Source organism: Gavia stellata, chromosome 4 (genome assembly GCF_030936135.1).
Source record: "Gavia stellata isolate bGavSte3 chromosome 4, bGavSte3.hap2, whole genome shotgun sequence".
NCBI classification, from domain to species: Eukaryota; Metazoa; Chordata; class Aves; order Gaviiformes; family Gaviidae; genus Gavia; species Gavia stellata.
The window spans coordinates 57658790-57669414 of record NC_082597.1 but is presented as its reverse complement, the minus strand read 5'-3'; the positions used below and the strand labels follow the sequence as shown (position 1 = coordinate 57669414).

At 48.8% G+C, this 10625-nt stretch overlaps 1 protein-coding gene and 2 non-coding genes across 3 annotated transcripts; all 3 read right to left on the bottom strand.

The window, feature by feature from the left end:
• Window positions 1-320: 320 nt before the first annotated feature.
• On the bottom strand, window positions 321-6362 carry RPL3 (ribosomal protein L3). Its single transcript, XM_009815374.2, has 9 exons — window positions 6157-6362; window positions 5362-5530; window positions 4341-4476; window positions 3287-3473; window positions 2709-2869; window positions 2312-2413; window positions 1724-1819; window positions 1119-1238; window positions 321-432 (listed from the first exon to the last, which is right to left on the bottom strand). Exons 1-9 carry the CDS (start codon window positions 6194-6196, stop codon window positions 388-390), a joined length of 1056 nt encoding a protein of 351 aa, XP_009813676.2. The 5' UTR covers window positions 6197-6362; the 3' UTR covers window positions 321-387.
• LOC132317006 (small nucleolar RNA U83B) lies at window positions 794-885 on the bottom strand. Its single transcript, XR_009483980.1, has one exon. It is a non-coding gene; the product is annotated as a small nucleolar RNA U83B (small nucleolar RNA).
• LOC132317005 (small nucleolar RNA U83B) lies at window positions 3077-3169 on the bottom strand. The gene has a single exon (XR_009483979.1). It is a non-coding gene; the product is annotated as a small nucleolar RNA U83B (small nucleolar RNA).
• Window positions 6363-10625: the final 4263 nt, after the last annotated feature.

The following is a 10625-nucleotide window of genomic DNA, read 5'->3' as shown; positions in this document are numbered from 1 at the left end:
TTTGATTCCAAGGACCTCTCTAGCTACCCAGTAGAGGATTAACATGGGCAATAATACCTCAGTAACTGCAGACTTTTAGGGCTCCTGCTGCTTTACTATTTCATACAGCCACACAGAGGACCCTCACTCTGCCCCAATATCTTTGCTCTCCGAAAACAGCAATGGCAGCTTCTTTCTCATTACAGGAGCATTGCTATTCATTGGATGCTCATGAATTTGAGCTTTACTTGCTTCTTTGGTTGGGTTTGTCCCACACATAGGGCCTGCAGTGAGAGTACCAGACTTGACACAGCTATGTATGAACCAAGAGGCAGTTAATTTCTTTAAAATATTTATTTTTTTGGTCTGAGAGCACACAGGCCACAGGACACAAGACCATTCCACACATTAAGCTGTCTCTTCTTTTGCAATACGATCTTTCTTGAGTGGTCCCTAAAAAAATAAAAAGAAACTATGTAAATAGCAGTCTGCAAAGACCACATCACATCCCATCACAATGCTGTAATTTCATCTCCTCTTGCTGCAAAAAAAAAAACACCGCAAAAAAATCCTCAATGTTGCAGCCTGTTAAGAAATCCCAAACCCCATCCCCACAGCTACAGGTTTCAGAGGAAAGCTGAACTTGGCACAGCCACACTGCACCAAATCCATGACTTCATATGTAACAGAAAAGCTGGTGCCACCTTGTGGGGAAGCTCTGCTCTCTGACCCAGCAAGGACCTCACACCCGGAGCTCCCAACTTGCTTTCTCCCAGCAAGTGAGAAATTGAGACCACCACCCAGCCAGCTGTGAGCTGCTCTCACAGAAGAAATGCAGTGCAGAGCCACTCTCCACAGGTGTCAGGTACTGCTCAGTGCTTGTTCCACACCTCATCACTGAACAGCTTGTGCCCAAACATGGCAACACCCCTCAGGCACAGGGGAGATGAGACCCCAGCCCCCACCTGTGGGTATAACCAAGTTGGCATAACAAAACCTCTTGACTGAAGCTATACACTTTGTTTCACAGAAATTCTGGCCCCGTGGCAGCCCAAAGGTCAAGCAACCAACTGCCATTAGCTAAAAGACAATAGAGAGATATACAACACAAAGCCATCAGCTTCAGAAAGTGTCTTTACCATGAAAGCCTTCTTCTCCTCAGCTGTCTGGAAGCGGCCATGACCAAATTTGGAGGTTGTGTCAATGAACTTCAAGTCAATCTTCTCCAGGGCCCGGCGCTTGGTCTGCACAAGCAGGGACTACAAGAGAGATGCCAGGTAAGCAGGCAGCAGCACCCCTTTCAGCCTGACAGTATGCTGGCTACTTCTTATCACCTCCATGGCTAACACCTCCTAAGTCACTCTGACCTCACACTTCAGCTGCTATTATGTGCAAGGAACACTTGCCAATAAGCCACCTTGCACCTTTGGCCTTCAAGGCTGAAGGCTGGTCAGCTCACACCAGCAGGTGAGCCCCAGTCTGCCTGCCAATGTCCTTACAGTCCATGAGAATTCTCAACCCTAAACCATGCCCTTCACTACAAAGAGCCCTGGACTGAATTATTTGGGGAAAGGGCCTCATGCTACTCCCAAGGGCATTAACATGAGGTGGGTTTGTGTGCATGGGGCTTTTCTTTATAGCTGGCTTACATGAATCCCCACAGCAGCAAGCAACAGCTGTACCAGAGGCAGTGCAGCTAACTTAAGCTGCTCCAACCCATCTGACAGCAGGTTGCACTACTCACCTTGCGCAGGGTTAGGACCCTCTTCTTGGTCCCAACAACACAGCCTTTCAGCATGATGAAGTCATTGGTCACCTCACCATAGTGGACAAATCCTCCCTGAGTGAGGAGAGAACAGTTAGTGCTCTGTATAAAGCAGGACCAGTGACCACATCTGCCTATAGCTTGATGTTATCACACCACTTCTGGGTCTCAGACATTCCCACATTCACTGAAATCCCATTTCCAGTACCACCTTTCACTGGTTTCTTGATACAGCAATTTACTTGCTGCTGTTCTCAGCAAAAGCCTTATAGCAGCAAGAAGAGGCCGACAAAACAGCAAAAGCTGCTCTCCCTCCTAAGTTATTCCGTATTTACAAGTATCATTTCCATGTTTGTAACATTTCTCTATACTATTGCCACATACCAAATGCAATTAGCAAGTTACACAAGTCAATACTGAGAATGACTAAGCAACACCACCTCCCACAGCAGCCGAGTTATCTCACAAGCTCTTCATTCAATCATTCCACAACTTATACCAGGCCAATTTGCCTCTTAAGATTGCAACTCACAAGCAGACTCTTTCCACAGAGCTGCAACAACTCACCAGAGGGTTAATGCTCTTGTCAGACAAGTCATAATCAGTTGATGCATTGTTTTTGATCAGCTTTCCATCCTTGATTTGGTAACCCTGGCCGATCTTGTAGATCTAAAAATGTCAAGAATTTCTACTTAGCAAAAAAGTAGAAGAAAGGGCCTGTCATCAGCTAAAACGCAAAGAATTCTGCATAGGGTTGGAGAAAAATGTCTGCTGCACTTTGAAAACACGTGGCCATACAAGAATTTTATGGTTATCCAACATAATGGACTATGGTTACTGCCCCCAAGTTGACATTCAAACAGAGCGAAACATCCAAAGCAGAATTCTCCACTCATATTCACTGTCATGCAGCAAGTGACCTTAGCCAGCTACCATTTCTTCCCAGCAGTTCAGAGACACAAACCTTCTTATTGATTTCAGTCCGATGGTGATACCCCTTCTGACCAGCCCGGGCCACAGAGAAAGCCACACGAGCAGGGTGCCATGCACCAATGCAGGCGACTTTGCGCAGTCCCCTGTGAGTCTTACGGGGCAGCTTTTTGGTGTGCCAACGGCTGGTAACACCTGAAAGAAACCAAAGCAGTATTGCTGACTACTGTCGAGCTGAGATGTCACCAAATTGTTCAACTAGAGTTTAAGCCACCTTTCAAGCTGCTGTCCCCAGGCAACAAAAGGGAAGCCCAGACCCAGCATCCCAGGAATTAACCACATTTCCTGGTAAAACACCCTGCCCCTGAACCACCCATGCTCCCTCCCCGGCTGTCCCCGAGTTGTGTTCTCAGAAGGAAGGCAGCATGGAATGACTCTTCACAGATGTCAGGCGCTGCGCCCAGCGCTCATTCCATGGTCTCATCATTGAACTGTGACAGCAGTATGGATTTACCTCCTCAGCCCTTAGGCCACACACTTGTGAAAACTCAAGGCTAGGATTTCATTAAAAATTGTATCCAATCACAAAGAGGAGAACTTCCATGCATTTACCTTTATATCCCTTGCCCTTGGTGACTCCAATAACATCTATCATCTCATCCTGGCCAAAGACAGTTGACACAGGCACCTGCTGTTCCAGCTTCTCCCGGGCCCAATCCACTTTCTCAGCAACAGTCCCACCATTCACCTGGATCTCCATCAGGTGAGACTTCTTCTGTCTCAGGGGAAGCAAACGCATCTAGAAAACAGAAAGGATGACATTTAGCTCCTGCTCTTCCAAGATGGACCTTATTAACTAACTAGTCCAGTATCCTTCTAGTCCCGGCCTTATCTGTTTTTCTAACTAAACATATCCTTTTCCAAGATACACAACTTCAACATACTGAAGTAAAAGGCCCTACACTAAGAGGAAAGGCTGTATTGTGCCTTAAATGACAAGTCACAGTATCTGGCCACCCACAGGAACACAGAATTCTCTAACCCCACAGCCACCAGTCAAACTCCATCCAAGAAGTACAGGAGGTAACAAGGGGCAATGGTTTTAAACTGAAAGAGGGTAGATTTAGATTGGACTTAAGGAAGAAATTTTTTATGGTGAGGGTGGTGAGACACTGCCACAGGCTGCCCAGAGAAGCTGTGAATGGTCTATCATTGGAAGTGTTCAAAGTCAAGCTGGACAGGGCTTGAAGCAACCTGATCTAGTGAAAGATCCTCTGAGTGTTTGCAGTCCCTATAGAACGCAGCCTGAAATGATGCTGACCACAAACCCCAGAGTTAAGCATTCAGCCTGTTTTTATTTGTAGCTGGAATTGAGAGCCCAGGTCTACACGGTATCAGCAAAGGACTGAGTCCAAGAAGTTCCTACTATGGTTCAGTCTCTTTTGGACACTGCTTCGAAGATTGCCAGCGGTTGCCCTCCAGGGTCCTCAAACATCCTGTGAGCACACACTTTGTACAGAATGAAGAGTGCTAGTATTTCTATTGTGCTTAACAGTTAACATCAGGCTGCAGGGGAGGGCAGAAATCTCCCTACAGAGATGTATCAAGTTCTATGCTTGCTCTCTTAGTCATTTCCAGTGTACATCTGAGTCCTGCAGACACTTACCTGAGTGTGAGCCATGACTCTAATAACCTGGCAGTATTTCTTCATGCTATTGAAATCTTTCTCCAACTGCTTTTTGCCCTCCTCATCTTGCCATTTCTTGCAGTATTTGGTGAAGGCCTTCTTCTTGGACTTGTGCCTTCAGGAGCAGAGCAGAGACAAGGTTTGGCTAAGCCCTTCATCAATCCCCCAGGGAAGTGGGGACGAGCGGAAGGAGCTGCCACCTCAGCTCGTTTCGGCTCATTGCCAGCTTCTAAGGACTCTTTTCCACTGGCAAGCGGAGCCTGGAGCTCATCAGCCTGAGGCAAAGTTGCCAGAGCTGAGCGGAGCTGCCATGAATTCCAAAGCACATTAACATTCACAGTACAGAAGACAAAAGACTGTAGAGAGATGTTGAACAATAACAGAAAAAACAATCTTTAAAGCAATTGTCAGATGACTGCTATCTGCTTCAGAATATTGTAATTTACCCCCTCATAAGCCCAAGCTATGCCTGACAGTAAGGTCATTACTGTAACACCCTTGAGATCATTATTGCTCTACTCTGACATCTTTTCAGCCTGCAAAGTTCATAAACAGGCTGTAAGGTCTAGACACACTGGAGCCGCAATCGGGCAAATGCGCATACTTTGAATCACAACAACAGTGCCTAGAACAGTAATCAGAAGTAACACTTGTCTTCCCCTTTCCTGAGAAAACAGGGCTACAGTCAGGACTCGACACTCAACAACAAGCGCCAGAGGCGATTTCCTTATGTCCGCCCGTCGAAGTATCATCATGTGTAGCCTGTTAAGATCTCAGGCAAAAACAACACTGCCACTCCCCCACCAAGAAGGGCAGTAACTAACATTATGTTGTCACCCTCCCAGAGCCATTCCAACAGCCTATCCCATTATTAGACCAAGGGCCAAACACTAATTGCTGAAAAGCCTCTTCAAAAAGCTGTACTAGCATAATCTGCAACCCAGCAGAAAAAAAACATGGCATGAGATTAAGGCAACAAGCAAAAGCCCTGCTCTCTTACCAGTTCTTGTAGAAGCGACGCTTACACTCATCGCTGATGTGCTCAGCAAAGACAGTCTTGAAGCTACGGAGACCACGAGGAGTCTGCACGTATCCCACGATGCCCACAATGACCATGGGAGGAGTCTCTACTATAGTGACTGCCTCAACCACCTCCTTCTTGTTCACCTCTGGATGAAGACAGAAATACAGCACAACAATTAACACCGGCATCAGCTATTAAACATCATCTGTTCTTTCTCAGTCACAAATCCTTCACGTGAAAGGTTAAATGACTAAAGGTGTTTTCACAAAGGCAAAGAAGTGCACGGTAAAGTGACCAACTCTAAGTTATAATTCAATGCCTTGCAAAAATTTGAGGCTGGTTCAGTAGGAAGCACAGCAACAGCCAATAAACTAAATGGATGGCAGCGAGTAACAGAACCACATTCAGGTCTAGACAATTAGCAAAAAACTGCCAAAGGCAATTTACTTATGTCTGCCCATCGAGAAGAGGTCATCCTACGTAGCCTGTCACAGTACAGCTAAACCAAACCATCAGGTCACTGCACATCTCAGAAACAGGACCATTAACAAGACAGACACCACTAGACATGAAGTCTTGCTGGGACATCATTCACATTGAAGTGGGAGTGCTTTTTTTCAGTGCTTTTACCCCACCCACTCAAGGACTCTGAACAGGGTGAAGTCAAGCCAGGACTACAATCCAGAGCTACTAACAAACAGGTTATCCCTTGCCATTCATAAAGAAAAGAAAAACACCTCCTCTATTAAATAGAGGAACATTAATACATACTGGATCCAGGTCTGTCAACTTCACGGACAATGTGGGTCATGCCAGCTTTGTACCCCAAAAAGGCAGTAAGATGGACAGGCTTGCTGGGGTCATCTTTGGGAAAGCTCTTCACCTTGCCCCTGTGCCTGCTACTGCGCTTGCGAGGCAGGAACCCCAGAGACCCATGCCGCGGAGCTGAGAACTTGCGATGAGACTAAAGAGAGAAAATAAATATTTAGTGCTTGCTACAGAGATTCACTTATACCCACTCAAGGGCCAAGGCCAATTCTCTTCTTGCCTTGAAACATGAATATTATGTATATACAAGACATTCTGCATTCCAGAAGTTCTTCTTGGTATCAACTGTTTGGCTTCTGAATTCCATTATAATGTTATAAGAACATAATCCTCATGCCCCAATTATGCCCTTCCTAGATTTCCTCAACATCCCCTCCCTTTCAAACTTATTTGAGTCGGTCACTTTGGGTGAAAGTGCAGGTTTTTTTCTAAGCTGTTCTCCTCAACTACCAGCCCTGCAGCCTCCCTCTGCAATCTGAGAGCCAACTAAGGCTGGGTTCTATCCAGAGAACTCTCAGCTCGACAAAGAATTACCCATCTAACCCCACATCTATATTTAAGAGAAATATTGTACAGCTAAACAGGGAACTAGCAACCAATAGCTAAGAAATATGTCTTACTTTAAAAGGGCTTTTTCTTAGGATAACAAATCTTGTGGCAGCGCACAGAACTAAGTTTTGACACATACACAAGACTGAAGGCTGCCAGCACAATACCTTCACATATAAATGACATAGTCAAACACGAAATTCGATCCTACAGATGAAAGGCAGCAGACTGACTACTCCACACGCTCACACTCCCCACCATGGCCTCACTGCACTTGCAGGACCGTGCAAAGAAGCCTCACTCTGACCGCGCTCCTGGCCCTCAAACGCACTGTTACCCGACTGCCTGGTCAAGCAGGCATCATTGCTGGGAGCTCCTAAAGAAGAGGCACCACCCACCCCCTTTCTAACAAAAGGGACAACAAACTCCACCACGGGCTAAACGCCCTCCTGGCAGCCCCCACAGCCTCCCGCGCCACCGAGACCCCGAGCGCCCCCGGGCCCCAAGCAAGCCCGGCCGGCCTCCCCAAGGCAAAGCCTCGCCCGCCCGCGCCTGCCGCGGCCGAGCCCCGAAATAGGCCCCGCGTCGCCTCCCGTAGGGCCCTGGCGCGGCGGGAGCGGGGCCGGGCAGCCGCCGGGGGCGGGATGGCGCCGATACCCGAGGGATGGCGCGACCGGGCCCGGTCGGCGCCAGCACCGGCAGCACCCACCATCTCTTCCCTACGCCGGGCCGGAAGGGCTGAAAGGCGCTGCGCGAAGGGCTTTTAAAGGCGCCCCGCCCCCGCTGACGCGCTGCGCAGGTGCCTGCCGCGCGCCGGTCTCGCGAGAGGTCGGTGAGGCAGTGCGCGCGTGGCACTACGGGTGGGGAGCGGAGCCAGAAAGGTGCGCAGGCGGCGGTCCGCGGGTGCGCTGGTGCGGGGGAAAATGCGTACAAAATACCTGGCGGAGTTTCCTGAAAATTTAAGCGCCTACACTTACAGGTTATAACAGATAATGTTGTGTTGTAGTTTAAAAAAGCAAAGGAAAGGGAGGAACGTAATAAAGCACATGCTCCTCCTTAGACAGGTGTTCAGCTGCTGCTCTTTCACAGAATCCCACAGAATCATTAAGGTTGGAAAAGACCTTTAAGATTATCACATTATGCAAACCCATGACGTCCCCGTGTCATCGTTCAGAGGTGTGTAACATCAGAAAGTGTGTCCCACTGCAGTCTTCCTCCTTGGATAGGCTAGATGTTTCCCTTCCAGGAAAATAATGTGCTTGTTCCATGCTGGGAGTGAGCACCCGCCTTGACAGAGCATCCCAACGTAGTGCTTAACTGGTTTTATTAAATGGCTCCAGAGTCACAGGAAGCTGTAACGACCCCTGACTGAAAGGCACTTGACAAATCATGGCAGTTTGCAAAAGGTGTTAGGCAATGTGAAGAAACACAGTAACAAGAAAGAAAAAAAAAAGAAAAAGTAAGATAAAATAGGTTTCACCGCTATCACTGGCATCCACTACTTTTGCATGTATCTCAAAACAGAAGAAGACATCAAATAACTTCTCTTCTTTCATGCAGGGACACATTCTTAGGCAGATCGTGTGTTCTTCAGTGGCTGCGTCCTGCTGTATATTCTCACGGTGCATGGTACAGCACAGCTCCAAACTCAATCAGGGCCTCTGTGTACTACTGTTGAATTAATAATAAACAATAAAACCAATGTAGATGCTAAAGTTACGCTGTGAAAGAGGAACTGAAAATAAGACTTTCTGTGGAACCTGTCTGGAGCTGTTCTTATTCATGCTATTATCTCTCTTGCTCCATTTACTGCTGTCCTGGCACATGGATAAGCACCGCCAGGACCAGCCACGTCTCTGGGAGATGTTGGCCGGCTCGGCTCATGTTGGAAACCTGCCAACACAGGAGCCAGCACCAGAGTATCTCTTCAGGGTAGGGGCAAAGCAGAGCTGAGGTGAAACCTGAACAGGGAGGCAGTGGGGGAACAGGAGATAAATTATTCACTCTCCCTCCATTGATGCCGTGCAATCGGATAGGACCCGACTGAAGAAGCTCCCTCAGGCTTCCCTGGATTAGGAACTGTGTGAGCACCTCTGCGGGATAACTGATGTGACACATGGCTCTGGCTGAAACGTCCCCTGAAGTGCCTCTGGTCCTCAGCCAGAAATGCCACACCTCCTGGCTGAGGAGGGGGAAGGAGGACCACCCCAAAGGATCTGGAGTGGACCCGCACGTGAGGAGCAGGAGAGGATAACATGGCCAGGCAGAGCTGCCCACTTTGCCCAGCCACCTGCCCGCTTGGGCTGGGCTGGCTAAAGACCAGCTGAGGAGGTATCAAGAAAGTGATGCTGCAAGATGCGGTCCCTCCCAGGACCGCCGTGGGTTAGTGTAGGGACAGGCGCCCTCCCAACCTCACAAGCCGCATACCTGATTTTTCACATCACTGGAGACACAGGACACGCACCCAGCGGCTGGGAGAGCCGAGGGCTTCATCCAGCCTGCGCTCCAGCAGCCAAAGGCCGGTCCCCTTTGGAGGAACAACTCCTGGCCGCTCGCTCAAAATGTCGGGGTGTCATGTTGCCTCTGGGTCAGCCTGAGAGCCTCAGCTGAGGTAACACGGGCTGAACCCAGGCTTCAGGTAATTGGCACGGCATCAGGCACCCAGGTGGCTGGTAAACCTAAGAGCCCGGCCAGCTCAGCTGATGGCCACATCCCGCTACCTATGCTCCTCTCTGGGGTGAGGATGCAGGACACGAGCAAAGCGAGGAAGCTGATGAGGCCGCTGGGTGGTTGAGATGGTATTAGATATATCCACGAGGTTATCTGTGGAAAATACCCAAACTGCTGAATGATAAGATCCACCCCCACCACATCCAGAGGCTGAATAAATTGGGAATAAGATAATTTTGTGTTATTATAAGGAACACAGGCCTTAATCCACCACTGCCTGTGGTGTGAAAGGCCAAAAAGATGATGGTACCCAGACCTGGGTGGGCTGGAGCTTCTCACACATGGGGCACCTGGAATTTGCCCTCAGGATCTCCTGGGGGTTACAGAGAAGGATGTGTCTGACAAACACAACACTGTGGGGAGATTAGTGCCCTGGGGATGGCTCCTGCCCTGCCTCCTCCCACCCTGCCAGGGACCGCGGCACCGCATGGAAGCCATCTGAGCTACCACCACGGCGATGCTGACCGGCAACATGTGATGTAAGTGCTGCATATTACAGTTATATCAAGTTACTGCAAACATTAATAAAGCAGTTCAAGCAAACACCTACCTATAGAGCCAAATCCCGCCGCCAGCTGCACAGGTGTAACACAGCTAAGCCATTCAGTGCAGGGAGGCTGGTTACCCAGATAGTGGGAAATAATTAAGGAGGGCATATCCGAGTGTTAAACACAATTAATCAACTCCCAGAGACCTTCCACCTCCCCTCCCCAACTCCGGTCCCTGCAGGTTAAGTAAAACCCAAGGCTGGAGGCTTTGCTGGAGGGGCTTTGTACACAAACGTGCGTGAAAAAGCCTGTACAGACCAAGAGGTGCTTCATTTGGAGGACATTTCATTGCCTGCCCTAACCTGGCAGACAGTGGGAAGGGAACAAGTACAAACTGGATGGCTGAGGGTCCAGCTGTGCTGGCACTGCAGCTCATCTTCCCAAAACAGAGCTGCCCCATCCCTGGAAATATTCAAGGTCAGGTTGGATGGGGCTCTGAGCAGCCTGATCTAGTTGAAGATGTCCCTATTCATTACAGGGGGGGTTGGACTAGGTGACCTTTAAATACCCCTTCCAACCCAAACCATTCTATGATTCTATGGCTGGGTGTGATGGGAGAGTGACCGCCCTCTGCCTCCAACCTGC